The sequence below is a fragment of the Lingula anatina genome, chromosome 1 (genome assembly GCF_051362555.1).
Source record: "Lingula anatina isolate TDL-2025a chromosome 1, LinAna3.0, whole genome shotgun sequence".
NCBI classification, from domain to species: domain Eukaryota; kingdom Metazoa; phylum Brachiopoda; class Lingulata; order Lingulida; family Lingulidae; genus Lingula; species Lingula anatina.
Window position 1 is genome coordinate 69,055,039 of NC_141767.1, and position 18,911 is coordinate 69,073,949.

General features: G+C 35.4%; 1 protein-coding gene across 2 annotated transcripts in view; it reads left to right on the top strand.

Annotated features, from left to right (window-relative positions):
- The window catches only part of LOC106161222 (lon protease homolog, mitochondrial), a 19,729-nt gene extending 5,423 nt beyond the window's left edge, over positions 1-14,306 (top strand). For both annotated transcript variants that reach the window (XM_013538112.2, XM_024076946.2), the window contains exons 8-20: positions 908-991; positions 1,429-1,560; positions 1,840-1,928; positions 2,449-2,587; positions 2,729-2,851; positions 3,442-3,585; positions 3,785-3,907; positions 4,204-4,320; positions 4,521-4,661; positions 4,830-4,995; positions 5,275-5,480; positions 5,807-5,971; positions 13,534-14,306. In XM_013538112.2, coding sequence (XP_013393566.2) covers positions 908-991; positions 1,429-1,560; positions 1,840-1,928; positions 2,449-2,587; positions 2,729-2,851; positions 3,442-3,585; positions 3,785-3,907; positions 4,204-4,320; positions 4,521-4,661; positions 4,830-4,995; positions 5,275-5,480; positions 5,807-5,971; positions 13,534-13,680 — 1,776 coding nt within the window. In that variant the 3' untranslated portion in view covers positions 13,681-14,306. The remainder of the gene's footprint in view (positions 1-907; positions 992-1,428; positions 1,561-1,839; positions 1,929-2,448; positions 2,588-2,728; positions 2,852-3,441; positions 3,586-3,784; positions 3,908-4,203; positions 4,321-4,520; positions 4,662-4,829; positions 4,996-5,274; positions 5,481-5,806; positions 5,972-13,533) is intronic.
- Positions 14,307-18,911: the final 4,605 nt, after the last annotated feature.

The following is an 18,911-nucleotide window of genomic DNA, read 5'->3' on the forward strand; positions in this document are numbered from 1 at the left end:
GACAATTTTTAACAAGCATCTCAAAAAAGGGCACAGTTAAATGGGTTTCTGTGCACTGGGTTTTTTTTATATAAAAATAAATATCACATGTCCTGGGCTTTAGAGAAATATATATTGTTACAGGCTAGGTGTCAACATGTTCTTTTTATGTAAGAAAAACCCAATGTTTCGGAATGGACAAATTTAACGGAAAAACACGGTAGGGTTATTTTTCACTCCATGTCAAGCTCCAGAATCATCGCGCAGATTTCATTATTTGATACAAACAATACCAATACATCCAAATAATGATTAGGATGGTTAATTATACTGTATGTTTTATGATATCTTTTCTGAGAGTAATTTATTTTTGTTTCGGAATGGACATTTCGTTTAACGGAAATACCAGCATGCCATTAAAAGACTTTTTTTCTAGGATACACCTCTCTCCTGTTAATATTTAAACTTTTTTGCTTCCACCATACTACTGAGTGTTTTATAATCCAAAAAATGCAATGTCAAAGACTGTTTTAATTTATTTCAGATTGCTTTTTATTTCATAAGACTGAAACAGGAAAAATTTTTGGTCATTTTTCGGGCTTTGCTTTAGCATAACTTTGGACTCGGTGGTGATATTTGATTTCTATTTTCAGTGTTTATCTTCACTTACACCATTCTCCAACATAGTGATAAAAGAATTCTTTGATCATATGTATGTAATTTGTTAATTAGCAATATGTGGGAAAATCTGAAAAGTGCCCAGGATTGTAAAAATGCCCTTATTTAAAAGGCTGCTAGAATCTTGTTTGAAACCATGATCACAAAAATTTTTATGACAGAACCTTTGCAAAATACCTAAAGTCTGGTGAGATAAGTAATACATGTATAAGATACACTGAAAACACTACAAAGGGTTTCTTTTCATTAGATACCCGAAAGGCTGAGGTTGTCTTTGACTTTGCTGAAAAAGGAGTGGGAAACTAAGCAGATTCAGCAGAAGATAAGAAGTGAGGTCTGTAGAATGGTTCAGTATATGCTTTATCTAATGGTAGATAAAATTACAGAGTTGTTTGGAGAGTGCATGCTTCCTTCAAAGAGAAAAGACGACTAGTATTGTTGAGATTTGATCCCCAAACTAAATGCTGTGACCACTTGTATAACTTAAACACTTGACCAGGGATTCAGTTGTAATAGGTCAAAAATCATATTTTTATTTATGGACACAGTATATCTGTACATATAGTCATCAACTGTGTCTTTTCTGTTGTCTTTTTACTGTAAAAACAATAAATGGATGACTGTGTGACTCATAATATACTCAGACTTGTTATTTTTAGGACTAAAATTTACTTTGAGTTCTAAAACCAGCCTGATTGGATTCTCTTTTTGCAGTTATGGAGATTGTCTTTGTGAATAAATCATGGAATTCAAACTTTATTTTACAAACAGGTGGAAGAAAATATACGACAAGCGGGGCACAGGGCCTACCTGATGGAGTCCATGAAAGTTATCAAAAAAGATTTAGGAATGGATAAAAATGATAAAGACACAGTAGAAGAGAAGCTTCGAGAAAAGCTAAAAGTAAGAAATGACATTTAGAAGACTACAGACAAAAAAATAACAGTTACACGTGAATATTTGGACCTCTTTTAGAAACTAAGCCAAATATCCACATATAGTATTTCATTTCAAAAAATCATTCATGCTACAGCACTATTTATGATTGGTCTTTTTTTAACCCCAATTAAAAGTTTTGACGTAATAGAGGGCATTGGGTGTTGTTAGTTAACTTTCTTTGCATACTAGTTTTCTTGTAGACCATTAATATTCACTTTGAGAATAGGAATAATTTTTTTACAGGGAAAAACTTTACCTCCTCATGTCCAGGAGACTATTGAAGAAGAATTTCAAAGATTCAGTTTTTTGGATCCCCATTCGTCTGAATTCAAGTAAGAAAAAAGGTTTTTATTGCTGTTCTCTACAAATGCATGACTTAATTAAATCTGTGGCAGCTTAAATATATATATATATATATATATCTTTTCATTCAGTGTTGCAATTTGGATTAATTGTTTGATTTAAGAGTTTTTAATATTGCAATTAAAATTTTTCATAAAATAATAAAAGGTACACAATGTAAGATTTTCTCAAGAAAAAAACATACTTAACAAATTTGCCTGGGTTAAATCATATTTTTTGTCTCTAAATTACCAACCTTTGAAACTCCTCTTAAGCAATGTGAGAAATTAAAGAAGTCCTTAACCCAAGCTTTAGCAGTGGTTTTTCAAATTTTGTAATGAATTAGATTATTTTTGTCAACATTAATTCATGGCATTAATCTGTATAAAAATGATCAGAAATTTACTATTACTTCAACATCAGATAAGTTCAATCAAAAGTGATTTATGTACCTAATGTGTTTAAAATCTTACATTATTTAAATGTATCCCCACATTTTTTTCACTTCAGTGTCACCAGGACCTATTTGGAATGGCTGACATCTATGCCATGGGGGATTTTCAGTGACGAAAAACTCGACTTGGAGCATGCAAAACAAATTCTAGATGAGGACCATTATGGGATGGATGATGTTAAAAATAGAATTTTGGCAAGTTTTTAAAACCTCATACATAGCACTCATTACATGAAATGTGAGATCCTCAGATATGGCAGGGAATAATTTGTTAAATAATTAATACTGTAATTCCATTGCTTATTATTATTAAATGTAAAAACTTTTGGTTTTTAGGAATTTATTGCAGTAAGTCAGCTGAAAGGCTCCACACAAGGAAAAATGATGTGTTTTCACGGTCCACCCGGCACTGGGAAGACCAGTATTGCAAAGTCCATAGCAAGGGCCCTGAACAGAGAAGTAAGTGGCATACTGATGACTTATCTGTGGGGTGGAATCTTTAGAAAAGCATTGCATCAGCTGTGTTGTGCACTCAAAGTTGATACAATACAGGAAAAATAAAATGATTGGAGTGCAATTAACTGTGGGTTTAGCTGTCATATGAAGAAACTGTTGATAGTAACTTTGTTGTAATATTTCACTTTGACTGAAACACCATGAAATAATGTTTTATATAGAATTGGATCCATATTAATGCCCTCTATTGATTTTTCACAAAGTTTCAGAAAATATCCCTGCATTTAAGAATTGGATCCATATTAATGCCCTCTATTGATTTTTCACAAAGTTTCAGAAAATATCCCTGCATTTAAGTTAAAAGTTGAAGGTGATAGCAACTTGTCAAGAAATTTTCTCATAAAACTTTAAGGACCTCTGTAGAGTTCACTAAGTGCAACATGGTGTGTAAAATAAAAAAAATCGCCTTTTTTCCAAAGCATAAACTTCTGTTACAGCTCAATGTCAACAGCAGTTGTTACAATACTTCAATTTTTGTGAAAATAGCATTTTTATGTAAATCCTCTTTTTATGTGTTGGCTGTTTATTTCTAGTATTTCAGGTTTAGTGTGGGTGGAATGGAGGATGTGTCTGAGATCAAGGGTCACAGAAGGACATATGTTGGTGCTATGCCAGGAAAGATCATCCAGTGTTTGAAGAAAACAAAGACGGAAAATCCACTCATTCTCATAGATGAGGTAAGCCGTAATGTCTGTAGGCTGAAATAATTCAGATTTTTTATATTTCTTCACAATTTATGATTATTATTCATCTACATATATAAATGGTAATCATCCCAAAATGCAGTTCTTGAAAAAAAGGGTTGCTTTGTAAGTACAGTTTTTATAACAGTATAAAAATAAGTGCATTCTTTACAAAACCATCTTCATCTTCTAGATTGACAAGATGAACAGAAGTTGGAGAGGGGACCCGGCAGCTGCCATGCTTGAGCTGTTAGATCCCGAGCAGAATGCTAACTTTCTTGATCACTACTTGGATGTTACTGTGGATCTTTCTAAGGTATGAAAAGGTGTTGAATTTAATGTGATATATGATAGTTTTGGCTCCAATTTTACAAAAAATGTTACGTAGGTTTTTGGTTAAAATCTTAATTATTAATGTTAATAAGACTGACTGTGAAAAATCTCAAGGGCTGCTTATCCGTCCGAGATTTAAACAGCTAGGCAGAAATCCTAGCCTCCTTGGAAACTGCCTAACCTCAAATTTAGTCTCAAAACATAAATGAAGTCTGTTTTTGAACTTAATTGATTAATCTTACTTTGATACAATATGGCATGGTCTTTGTGTTGTTCTAGGTATTGTTCATCTGTACTGCCAATCAGACCAATACCATCCCAGACCCCCTCAAAGACAGGATGGAGCTGATAGATGTGTCTGGATATGTGGCAGATGAAAAAGTGGCCATTGCACAGGTTAGACCCTCTTCAGTCATGCAACTGATTTGTCTCGATTTATTGTGATGTAGATTTATTTAGGTTACAGAGTGAGACATTTTTTCTACTCATTATAAAAATAAAGGTTGCATAATTGCAAATATTTGTAGTAACTGTATGTTATCTATCATATTCATCCTTGTGTACATGTTAAGCCTTTCTTTTTTTTTTTGTTCCAGCAATATCTTATCCCCCAAGCTCGCCAGCAGTCTGGCATAAATGATGAACAAGTGAAAGTCGGAACAGATGCTCTCAATGTCCTTATAAAGAACTACTGCCGAGAGAGTGGAGTTAGAAATTTACAGAAGCACATTGAAAAGGTAAGTTTTTTTTTTCTATAACGATGTGACACAAGTTGAAAATAAGGTAACCAGTTAGTCCACTTATTTGAGCATTTTTAAGGGCATTCAATTATTTATCTTTATTTGTTTATGATTATTTATTTATTTATTTATTTATTTATTTATTTATTTATTTATTTTTTCCAGATTTTTAGGAAAGCTGCTTACAAGATAGTAAAAAAAGAAGAAGACTCCATTATGGTTGACAGTGATAATTTGCAAACCTATGTTGGCAAGCCAGTCTTCACCCATGACAAACTATATGAGGAGACGCCCCCTGGTGTTGTGATGGGGCTGGCCTGGACAGCTATGGGTAAGTTTGATTTTCGTTGCCAATACATAATGATGTTTCTAAAACCCAACTTGTTCTCTGATTAGTACAATGCAATGCTGTCATGGCATAAAAAGAGTCGGCTTGAAAAAGTAGGACTCCCTGTTATGTAAATTGGTTATTTTTTTAGTAAGATGTAGAAAACATCTTTGTTTGCTTCTGTTTGAACAACAATGCAATGTAATTTGTATGTTATCCATTATGTTACCTATATCAAGATTAATTCTACACTGTTGACATTGACCTTTTCCAACTCACCAGGTGGATCCACACTGTTTATTGAGAGCACTGGGAAGAAGGCAATGGACACATCCAAAGATGCCGCTCTCACCATGACAGGGCACCTGGGGGATGTGATGAAGGAGAGCGTACAGATTGCATACATATTTGCCAAGGCATTCTTGCTGAAGAAATACCCAGACAATAAATATTTACAGCACACTGATGTGCATGTCCACGTGCCTGAGGTAATGGCCAGCTTGATGCTTTCCTCTCATGTTTGTGAAATTGTAATAGTAGGTTACTTTCACTTCACCCCATTTTTTCCTCATAATTGCTTTAACTAAAAAAAGTTTCATCGAAGTTTTTTGCATCTGCATTAGAATTGTAAGAATTTATTCGGTGACTGTTAAGTTCAACATGACGGGCTGTGATAACCAAACCATTTATTTATTTATAAAGTAAAAACAAATTAAGGAGCTGACTTCTCCTAAGAACCAAGTAAATCAAATCAAGAAAATTTTTCCTTTGTCTTCATATTGCCTTACAAAATCTGCGGTCCTCTTCTCTTCAGGGTGCCACCCCCAAAGACGGCCCCAGTGCAGGATGTACCATAGTGACGGCCCTGTTATCCTTGGCCAGGAACCTCCCCATCAGGCAGAATGTCGCCATGACAGGCGAGGTCTCCCTTACGGGGAAGATACTCCCAGTTGGAGGAATCAAGGAAAAGATCATTGCTGTAAGTGAACGCAGTGCTTTTATTTTGAAAAAAGTTGTAGTGAGTTTTTCATTATTATTTGAAGTGCTGATGTAGGATGCCACAGACAGAAAAAAATTATAAAATAATAAATTATGTATGCAGTGACATTTGCATGTGTATGTGTAGATATAAATAAATGTTTTTGAAGGGTAAAGGTTTTTTAAGCTGGAATAGCAGCCTTAGCTCGTGAAATGATTCAGACCTGTTGATTAGTCATGTCTGACATTTCTTAATAACTCTCACTGGGAAGTTTTTACATAAGATTTTAGCACTGAATGGTGTGTGGTATCTGAGTCATTTCTACACATGGCATTTCCTTTATTTGGGGATAATAAATGTCCCAATTCAGTTAACAGTACAAAAATTCTTACCAATTTGAAAGTAAAATGTATTTTCAAAGTATGAGAAATTGACTCAAATCAAATGATTGCACTTAAAAAGTCATTTTTAGATTATTCAAATAGTAGAAGTGCCAGGTGGCAGCACAGAAAATTGTTCATTTTGGTGACCAGCTTTCCATGATTTAACCATGTAGCATTATTTCTGGCCAGAGGTGTTCAGTTTCCCATGCCAGTGGTAATGGTTTGTGTGATAGGAAGGTCAAATTTCTTTTCTGTGCCTGCCTTTTTGTGTACTTAAATGATATACCAATACACTGTCTAGTCAGAGTATTGATTTTGCATGTTTGTGCCATCTCTGTTTCTTTCATGCTGTAAGATCATAATTTAGTCAGTGTCCCTTGCTGTCTGTGAAATTAGAGTTAATAGTTTATATCACGCACATGATTAGTAAACAGCTATAGTTTCAAATTACCAGAACTACCGTAATGCTCTAATCACCTTGTTTGCGCCCAATAAATATTTTGTTCTCTGTTTATGCCAGCCTTTGGAGAATAGATCAAAGCATTTCTCTGACAATGAAGTGAAGGCTTAAATTGGCCTTACATTGTCATGGCTTCTCTTTTTATATACAGCTGAAAAATACAAGATCTGTGGCTGTGAATATTTTCTTTCACCTATGTTATATATTGATTTTTGTTCGTTTTATTCTGTTTTGTAGAATGTGCACAGTAAGAGTTTCTAAGTCAGAAAATGATAATAAATATTCTTGCTCTGTAATGTGTGGTATATGAAAGGGTACAATTCAGGAGGAGTCGTGAGGTCAGCACTGGATGAGTGGGCCTCAGACTGTCACTTACGCTTCTCAGTCTATTCTAAAACATTAGGTGTTTTTTTTTAAACAGTTCAAATGTTGTTCTGTGATGAATGTTCGAGTTCGAGAAGTGTTTTTGGGAAGTCCTTCAAAATGTCCTAGAGCAGATTTAGAACATTCGTCATGAAAAAAGAAAAACATTATGTTCTGGGACAGATTGAGAACCGTGAGGGAGTGTTAAATGAGACACGTTTTCGCATTGGTTGTCTTTACATACAACTTTTAAAATAAATGCCAGGAGTGGGATTTTCAAGGACCATGGAATTTTTAAAATCATTGGTATTCATTAGAAACATTATAATGATGTAGAATATAAGTGGCATTTTATGGTATAGAAATGTTTAACGTAGTGGAAGGCACAGATAAGGCATGTCCCTGGAGGATATATAGCTGTATCATGTAAAATGACATTTTGTTTCCAAGGAATAAATGGCTTGTTGCAAAATACCATTTTTGATGCCAGCCAGAGCACTTTAATATTGGGATTGCAAAGTGCAGTTCTTCGGGAAGGGAATTGCAGAGATGGTGTGCATTCATTCTCTTCCATCCAATCAGATGTTGTTGCGAATGTTTTGACCAGCATTTTAATGAGGCAGCCATGAGTGATGTACTTCTGTAACACAACAACTTCAGGTCAAACTTTTCAGTTATCCACTCATGATATTCTTCGATAATTCATAGTGACATTTTTAATTCTCCGAAGTGCACATTGTGCTAGTAATTAAGATGAGAAGAACTTAATCCAAAGGTATATTTACAAACAAGGTTACCAATATTGAGATGATGACACTAAAATCAAGAAATGTTATGTGTAGCTTAAAGATAAAAGGAAATCTATTCAAATTTCCATTAACAACTGTGGAACTAGAAAATAGCGCACATCTAAGAATCTGCCTAAGGCCCTCTTAGCTTTTATTCTCTGTAGTCTGGCTTCACTGCCATTATTTTCTTTCTGGGAGCTTTCTCTTGGAAAATTGCATTTTCGTAAGAAATGGCAAATTCTACTTTATTTGGAAGAACATTCATTACTTGAGTTGATCACGAAGTGCATTTAGGATAAATGGACATTTGAATGATACCTGTAAATTTTTGTACAGAATTTTTTTTCTCCAAGTTAGCTCTAGGTAAACTTTCTTGGTCTTCTGTGGTTGCATGATATGAATGTGTTATAGGAAATTTTGGACACAGTCCTGTAAATTTCCTGTGATTTCAACCCAAGATGACTTTTTTCATCCATTTGTAATGGTCACATCATGAGATGGTGTGAAATGCGCGGGACAATACTGGTCCCTAGTGTGTGATTTGCGAGTTGCAGTGGGCATGGAATTGCTACTGCCTTGACGTCATGTCATTGGGACACCTATTAAATAAACTGAGGGTAAAAAAATAAATCTCAAATTACTGTTGCATTGCTTTTGACTATTTCTGTTGTTGCGGACTTAAATTATCAATTTACAGCTGGTTTCGCTGTTTATTGATTCCAGTGTAATTTATCAGGGAGGACATATAGTCATTTCCTGCCCAATCAGTGTGAAAATAATGTGGAAAAATTCGGTGCAAAGCTACCTGTAACTGATAAATAACAGTTTAGGATGACTTGATAGTTATTATACTCATCTTATTTATATGTTTATGCTGTTGTCTAGGGTGATTGTATTGTAGTATTATCTTATTGGACATACTTGTGAGTAGAACTGTTCATTTTGGCCAGTACATGCTGGTGTATAAGTTGCAGTATATTTTGATGAGAGCCATATACCAAAAACAAAAATCTGTTAAAACAAATTAAAATTTCCATCTGTGTATTTCCATCAGTTTCTGTTTATTATTCCCCAGTAATAAGAGAGAGAGATATAGCGTTGGCTGATGTGGCTGTGTTAGCTATCTAATGGATGTGTGCAATCTTGACTCATGTTATGGCCGCCATCAGTCAGTGTAATGAGATGAGCACCCCATGAGGATAGCCTGCATCAGGATGATGATGATGTCCAATTACAATATTGTGGTCCAGCCAGGACATTGACCCTGACCTGTATGCTTGATACTTTGTATCATTGTTATTCTTTTTTGGTAGTCATTTTGGTAAATATAGCACTCCCTTTCCTCCAACTCTAATGGTTAGAGACATCATGTAGAATTCTGCATTTTGGTTGGAAGTGAAAATACAGAGAGCTTTTAAAGGGCCTTAATTAAAAGTGAAGTGTTCTTGAACATGTTGGTATGGCTATAATCTGTCTCTTTTCCTGTGAGAATTGCCATTCAACACTGTGAGCTGATGTTTGTGTCAATATTGGTCAAGCAAGAAGAGTTCATTGACAGATAATGCTCTGAATAAGAAATGACAGCAGTGAGTTTTAAGAGTCTCCACTTTTTGTGAAGATGGTGGTGGTTGTGATGATAATGGGCAGTCTAGGGAATTTTTTTTTTTTTTTTCTTTTCTTGGGCTTAATGTTAAATTGAGACATTATATCTGGTTTTTACCAACATCTTCCTCATAAAGACATTTTCTTTTGTGAAAAATTATGAAACCTCTCGTTTCCCCTTTCGCTCTTTAGAAAATGCCAAGTAAAACACAATAGGAATCCGGTCGTCTAGCGTATCAGTTTAAATAATCAAAGGAATCTGTGGCATCAGCATCATATTGTACATGTTCTAACCACCTGAGCACCTTACAGATATGGTGTTAAACAGAAAATTTCTTTAGATAATAAATTTGAAAAAAAAAAAATAGATAAAATAGGGGAATATCTTGTTATTAATTTGAAATCAGTTGTGAATGCATGTTAATAAGTGATGTCTGAAGTTGATAAATGAGATAATTAAAGGTGTGCAATTATCTCGACATGCATGTGGTTACTTGTGGCCCCACAGAGAATGTGGGATAACTTCATGAAAAAATTGCATTTGTCATTTCATCTACTCTTTACTCTTCAGTACTTTTAGCTGTGCAGAATGTACTTTTTATTTTATGAGTTTTTTTCTATTTTAGACAGCACTCAACCTGTTTTATGTCATAAAGCATTATGAGCAGGCAATGTGCTAGAACCATATTGCTGATGAAGCATCCATAAAATGACGGGAAAACACTATCAGGCTCACAAAATTGCCATGAATTCGTACTGATTTACATGTATGGTGTAGGGGTTTTCCTTACTTTAGTCCTACTTATAATCCCTATAGAATACTACTCATCCATTTGCAAGGCCTGCTTCCTGTATTATTGGCTTTTTACTGATCACTTTTCAGTCTGGATTGGATGATTAAGTAAAATGGCTTACCTATAAACTTAATGAAGCTTGGAGAATGAATCAGCCATTGGTGCCTGTTGAGGTAGTGATGTGTGTGCGTTGGGGGGGGGGGGGGGGCTTCATCATCATCATCATTATGTAAATGATGTATGGAATAAAGAAAACATTTTCAATTATTCTTGAGTCAGAGATATTAACTATTTAAAACCTGCATGGTATTTTTCAGACTTTATAGAATTCCAAAGTTGGCCTCTCCGAAGAACATTTGTTGCAGCGTTGTACAGTTTACTTTTTCAGACAATTCACAGCATTTTGTGTATATTTGAGTCTTTGATGCCTGTCTATGGTCAGTTCATTTATGCACTGTTGTCATGGTTGCATTGTTAAAAAAAAGTGACATTTTCAATGTCATATGACAGTAAAGTGAAACATTGAAGTATTGAGTTGTTTAATGTATACTTTATCTTCCCTTTAGCAAAATTAGGTTGTCACAGTATTCTGGGGTGGGGGTGGGGGGGCAAGACACAGAATTGGAAATTCTGTTTTATTGATAATTTAAAAGTGGTTCTTTGTCAAGAATATGTTCCCTTATCTGGTTTACCTTTGAATATGCTATTAAAAGCATTTGATGATGAACTACCATTGTCAATATTTAATGAAGCTCGTCCAAGTTTCCCTGCCTTCCAATGTATCTGGCCAATGCCAGACAATCAAGATTTTATGAACATCTAAGTGTTTTCATTATATAGACAGTCAGGTTGTATACCATCTAAATTGGGGAGCTGATTGTCACCAGGAAGGAGAAAATAATTAATCGATTTACAGCACATTTGCATCCAGAAAGCTTCTGATTTGTCTGATAAAAAAGTTATTGATCGAGTGCAGTTTATCATGGTAACTGCTAACATAGCTCTACCACTCTCAGCAAATGGTTGAAAGAAAAAAAAAGAAGGGGAAATGGAATCATTTTGCCTGCTTTGCTCTGAATTGGCAGTAAACTAAGCAATAAGCATATAGGTCGGGTGTATTGATTGTGGGTACCTTGTGACATAACTGGAGCACCTGCTTCAGCTTAGCATGGAAGATGGCTTCTAATAATTGTATTGGTTTGCTTCATTGCAGTGCTAGCTGATAAAAACATGTATGGCAGCAAATCACTGAAAGAGAGAATTTTTATTCTAGGTGGATATAATATACTTTACTTTCTGTATCTAATCAAAGGAACATTTTCATTGAGTCCTATTTCCTTCATTATTCCTATATTAATCACCGGGGACAGCGCGCTGTGCCGAAGGTTCGCTGTGCCGAGGGTTCACTGTGCCGACAAAACCGGAAAATTGGTCTAAAATCGGCTAAGTTTTTCCGGAGCCCCAAAATCAAAGGTTCGCTATGCCGATGGTTCGCTGTGCCGAAAGGGTCGCTGCGCCGAGGGTTCGCTGCGCCGAAAAAGTCGGCTACCCATCACCCATTGTGCTTGTTATGTAACGTGGCGAGCAGTGGCCTTTTTTGAAAATAAACGAGTTTTAAAAGTTCTCTTCTTCTATCCGTACCATTTGGATTTGTTAAAACTGCGCATTGAAGATTTATCCTTATGGACATAAACATCTTAAATCGCTTTAAATAATCAGTTCTGTAAGTTAATATATTAATTATTTTTGGCACTATGGGCGTCACCCACATTTAGGAAATTACTGACAAGTAAACATTCTCTAATTATTTTTGGCGAACTTGTTGTAGTTATTGGGTGTGTGTAAAATTAACATCTTTTTAAAAACAATCGGCATAGCGAACCCTCGGTATAGCGAACCTTCGGCTCAGCGAACCCTCGGCATAACGAACCTTCGGCATAGCGAACCCTCGGCACAGCGAACCTTCGGCATAGCGAACCTTCGGCATAGCGAAGCGCACCCTAATCACCTTGTCATTCTTCCATTAGTCTGTTCACAAATATGGATTTGCTGGCTTTTGTGCCAGGATGCTGATACTTGTTAGGCACATTGGTTATAAGTTATAACAAAGATGTGTTGTAAAAACTTTGATAATTATTTCCTCCCTCTGTCTATCAAAATTTATTAAAGGTCAGGTGATGATACTTAGTAGGAACATTGGTCATGACCACTAGAGGTGCCTAATAAATATTCAGGTCAAAGTTCAACCCCACCCTCAATTTGAATTTGTTTCAAATTGCATATTTGCAGTGTACTCATTTTTACATATTGTATAGTGTAAACTCTCCAAAGGAAAAAAAAGGGTTAAGTTACTACAAAGTTGAATCGAAAGTCTTACACGAACATTTCAATATTGATAGTGGATTTGACCTTTGGCCATTTATACAAGGTCAAAGTGGGATTGGAGATGATTATGAAGTTATAAATATTATTTGTTGTATAAATGTCAGGACTATAGACATTTATATTATGATTGATACAATGGATATTTTATTTCTGACCCAAGATTAAGATGTTAATATATGCCACCTATACACAGAGTGCAGTTTTTAAGAAAAAATATTGTCTGCCATCTTATGTCATACAGCAATAAATGTTCTACTTAAGTTATGCTCCTGGGGTAAAAAATAGCCACAATAGTGTAACCTGTTATGTGAGGTTTAGTGGGTGCAGGGTAATTTATAGTGTTTGTGACTGTTCTAGTTTTTGCATGATGTTTTTACATTAATTTTAACTGAATGACTGATTAAACAGCAGGATAATTACCACAGTTATCATTGTTACTGCTTTATCAGTACCTTGTAAAGGAAATTACATATCACCAAAATGTTGACTCACTTAACAAATAGCTGCTTCAGTGTGCATAATATTTAGAAATGAAAACATAGACATCATCTCAGTAAATTAATCTCATGTTTCTCATTGACTTGCCCAAAGTTTCAGGATGAATTCTGGGCTCTTGATCTTTAGCTTGTCTTTACTGATAAACAAAAGGGTTTTAATTTTTTTCTTTTATATTTCATAACTAATCACTGAAACTCTTTTATTTAGCTTTGGTCACCCCTATTTGATTCTTACAGAGATCCCACCTTATCCCATCAATAATATAAATATGTTTCTCTTTTTTTTTCAGGCAAAGCGTGTGGACGTGAACTGCATCATACTGCCTGCAGAAAACAAAAAGGACTTTGCCGACTTGCCCAACTTCATCACTGAGGGGCTCGAGGTTCACTTTGTAGATAACTACCAAGAAATATACGATACTGTTTTTGATTCCTAACAGACTGGAAAGCCTGTCATCTGGCACTGGCATCAGACTTGATTTGCCAAGATAATAGTCTGTACATTCTCAAAATACACCAACATTAAGATGGATAACGTCTTACTTCCCTGGTGGTCTGTGTCAGTTAAAAATGTTTTCACAGGAAGGAGATGTTTAGTATAACCATCGAAATCTGTCAAAAATGCACAACATTATTGATACATTTATCTTGGATTTCAATTTAACAGAGTGGCTTCCGTGTAACATTATGATAATGCTTCTGCTTTGGGCATCTTATCTGACTGATCAAGCTGTAAAAAATGTTGAAATTTTACTTTAATAGTATATGACCTCAACTGTGCAAATTATATAAACCCAATGTACTGCTAGAAGAATTAAGTAAATTGGAAATGAGGTTTTTTAAACCTGCCCAACAGGAATATCTCAGTTGTATTTTGTGTGAATACATTTCCCTGAATGACATGTCCTCAAAGGCCATTTTTGGCCTTAAAAGGTAAGCTTCTTTTTTTTTTTTCTCGGAAGGTTTTGCATTTCAAGTTGATATGTGGGCAATTATGTAGGAATAGTAGAGATAATTAATAAAATTGCATTAACGCTATATATTGCGTTTCTGCACTTATTTACCTTCTTTGTTTTCCGACTTGTTCATGATTTTGCAATTTCTTTTTTTTTTTCTTCAAAATTCATAACGATGATTGGCAAAGAAAGCGCTATGGATAAACGCCTTGAAAACCTCCGCGAGGAGATCACTGGTACTTGTTTCCCCGAGTTGCGTTCCAGGTAATCTTGTTTTCCTAGATACCCATCTAACCTTAAGCTGGCTCTGAGTCTAAGAAGGCTGGACGGTCGAGCAAGAAATGGGTATGTCAACTATTTCACCTTTTTAGACAACAAACCCAGAATAATACTAATAAAAGGACCATACAAGTTTCGTTATTTCATAATGTCAATGTATTGTTGGAGCGATAATGCAACAAATGTGAATAACGCTAAAATTATCACGTTGTCAACACCCAGAAAAACAATGTTACAATACAACGATACTCTGACAACTTTTTTCTAACGGTAAATTCGACAACATTTTGCAGACAGTGTAGCGGCATTTCCTTCGAGTTACAACTGCAATATTGTCGTCTCTTGGAAAACTTTCATACAGGTCAGTTTCCTGTGAGAAGAATTACCGTCCTGGCAGCTGCCGCCTGCTCAGTTGCCTTGATCGACAAAACGGTACATAAAAGATTATTAAACTAAAATCAACTTTGCCATCCGTAGTCTCACGTATGTATCAATTGTGGTTCATAGATAGGTTCAGTAAATCTTGACAAAATATAATATTTATAACAAACAGTGGTGCAGTAAAGAAAGTTTATTATTATCATTATTATTATTAAATCATATTGGCACGCACAATATACAGTTAGTCGTATTTCCAAAAACTATATAAACCAATACATCCAGAGTCACGAGCAGTTGGCGAAAACCAGTTATAAGCGGATTAGGCGTATGCTTTTTAATTATCACTCGGAACAAAAGTGCACACATGGTTTATCTTGAAACCTTGGAATGGGTTCACCTATTTGACGTGGCTCTTTGTCACCTGTGATCATTATGGATGGGGCTTCTTCGAAACGTGTGACGCTATTGTATTTAAGGAACTGGTGAATTATAGTTTTTCGTCTGAAGTTGTAAACGTATAACATGATGTTCCAGTCTGTGTCAAGTTACTTTTGGGAAACGTGCAATGATTCAAACTTTTCAAGACTTTTGTTTGAAAAATGTTATAACGGAAGGCATTTCTAACTATAATGAACAAGTCCGCTAATACTTGGGAGTTTCATGATACGCAAACTGCAGTCGGGTTTAGCCCCTGTAGGTAACGGCAGAAGCCAGCACTTCTCCATCCTGCGATTCAACGCGCATTTTCAGAAAAGTACATATTAACTGCTTTTTTGGTCCAGTTAAAAACAGGATATTGCTATCGCCTTGCCGGACGTTCGCGGCAACCTGCCGCGGTATTATTCATATTGGAATTTAATTCACTTTCGCTCAGATGGAAATAGCTCGCCAACAACGCATAACCCACTTTCGTAGAGCTTTATCGAAAGTCAATGATAATGTAGTTTGTGCAATTCTTTCCAAAGTTTCGATCTAAAATCCAGTTTCACTTCCTTGGTTTGAATTCGTGTATTAAATGTTTCAGTGAAAATGGGCGTCTGAGGTTTAAAAAAGTACCTAGATAATTTATACAGTGTATCATTTGATTGGCTAAAGTAGACCGTAGTAAATTGTACATATCTCCACAGTTTATAATATAATCATTTTAGACGTTAATTACAAGTTCAATAAATATAACCAATTAAAATTCGGCACACTGAATAATATTTATGCTGTAGATTTAACAAGAGACCGTAATTTTCCTCTGTTTCATTTCCAATGTAGTATCTTTATTATTATTAATTATCATTATTTTTGACATGGTACTGCCTGTAGGCCTAATACATAATCTCACATATTCTAAATACATATCCCAACTTTTAAAATGTCAGTAAAATATATAACAGAAATGTTTGAACATGCCTTTACCAGTATAAGACAATACCAATGTAAAATTTCGATCTATAACACTATACTTAGTGTACTTAGTCATGCTTTACATATTTACTGGCGGCGGTTCCAGGATATCATAACGGGACAGGGGGGACAAAGAGACGATCAGCCAGGTTAAACACCCCCTCCTCCGTCAATAATAATTGATCCATATAAAACAAAGCTATATAGTCGGCAAGGGAGGTGGATCCGCAGTTCTGTTATGGAATGGGGGGGGGAGAGGCATTGGACATGCCTGAGACATGAATTTGTGTGTGTGCATGTGTGTGTTAGTGTATGTGTAGATATATATACAAGAAAAGTTTTCGTATTCGCTGTAATATTTTTTCTCAATAAAACACGTAACATAAGACGTCGCTGCTATTGCGTATCCGGAATTCTACATGATAGCCAAAGCTAAAGCATATTTCCGCGTTGGAACCATCAGCCACGACCTTTCATTATATATAATACTCTCGTTGGTAAGGCTTATTCATTTGCGGCACCCTAGAATCTATATATATTTTTTTGTCCGTTTGAAGTAATGTTCATTCTTTCAGTTTGTGCCACTGTGCAATCTGTTTTCTGGGACAGTTCACTACTTCACTCCAGTGGCACAATTCATTCCCCTTAGTATGTACACCCAGGTCCAGTCTGCCTATGACCTCGTTCTTGGTGACACGATCGTAGTCTAAGAGAAGCAGTTCCAGACCAATGTTTTCGAGGCCTTCGTTCGAGGGTACGTCAAATACGAAAGATTCGTTGAAAACTGGATTGACGGTTCTTTTCTTGACGTGGGTTTTCTTTTTCGCAACACGTTGGCCGTCGTATAACAAATAAATCTTTACATATGGATCTGGAAAAAGAAGATGAAGAAGATAAATTACACTATTTCATACATATATAATGATCCATTTTATAATGACATTTAACGTTCATAATATATATTTATTGCACGACATTTCGTGTGTTGATAATTTCCTCCACCAGATTCGTCTAACACTGAGAATAAACAGTAATGGCCAACGGGAGGTTTATTCTTTTTTGTCTGATATTACAAAATGCCTAACATAATTTTTGGTAGTGAATAAAAACGTCACGGGCAATGGGAAACTTCAGATATCCAAAGCTTTTCTTTAACTCTGTTAGATGTAAGACAGACAAAGTAATTATAGTACCATTACACATTCCCACGAGACAAGCCTTGCGACCAGTGCCAATAACACAAAAGTAATATCCTTTGACGTATTGGCTGCCATGCAAATATTTTGTTTGTATCTATTCTAATGTAGAGTTGACATGCCAGGCTTCCAGATAGTTTGCTATCATCTCGATATTCTCAGAGTTCACCATTTACGTAGTTCCATCAGTTAATTGGAGATCGCAGTCAGATATAGTTTCTACAGGAAATTGGGTTGGCTTTGCATAATATGCAGGAACACAGCTACAGGTCGCTCAGATTCACATTATTTGAAGCAGCCTGTCTTTTACTAGATACACCAGCGGCATTTACTAATGTTATAACAGTATTTATTCTTAGGTTCGCGGTAGCAATAAAACAGACCGTGGTGGGCGGTACTCGAAATTTTTGGTTTGCTCTAATTACAGTGGTCGCGCTAATTGGCAGTCAGTTTCTGCTTAGAGAGACCCTAATATCTTCTTAAATTTATTACTTTTGATTTAAGTGAGTTCTGATGTTTTGGTTACCAACCCTGAGTAAAGTGGTTCATTAATTATTATTGGCCTCGAGGGAGGGTTTCTGCACTGTGACGCCATATTGATATTGGGACAGTAAAATATTTGTGTCGGTGTCATTGTCGGCGTGAAGGGTTACTTTCGTACGTGTGCTTCTCTGTATAATGTGTGACACATTAATTATTAAAGGTCAGGTGATGATACTTAGTAGGAACATTGGTCATGACCACTAGAGGTGCCTAATAAATATTCAGGTCAAAGTTCAACCCCACCCTCAATTTGAATTTGTTTCAAATTGCATATTTGCAGTGTACTCATTTTTACATATTGTATAGTGTAAACTCTCCAAAGGAAAAAAAAGGGTTAAGTTACTACAAAGTTGAATCGAAAGTCTTACACGAACATTTCAATATTGATAGTGGATTTGACCTTTGGCCATTTATACAAGGTCAAAGTGGGATTGGAGATGATTATGAAGTTATAAATATTATTTGTTGTATAAATGTCAGGACTATAGACATTTATATTATGATTGATACAATGGATATTTTATTTCTGACCCAAGATTAAGATGTTAATATATGCCACCTATACACAGAGTGCAGTTTTTAAGAAAAAATATTGTCTGCCATCTTATGTCATACAGCAATAAATGTTCTACTTAAGTTATGCTCCTGGGGTAAAAAATAGCCACAATAGTGTAACCTGTTATGTGAGGTTTAGTGGGTGCAGGGTAATTTATAGTGTTTGTGACTGTTCTAGTTTTTGCATGATGTTTTTACATTAATTTTAACTGAATGACTGATTAAACAGCAGGATAATTACCACAGTTATCATTGTTACTGCTTTATCAGTACCTTGTAAAGGAAATTACATATCACCAAAATGTTGACTCACTTAACAAATAGCTGCTTCAGTGTGCATAATATTTAGAAATGAAAACATAG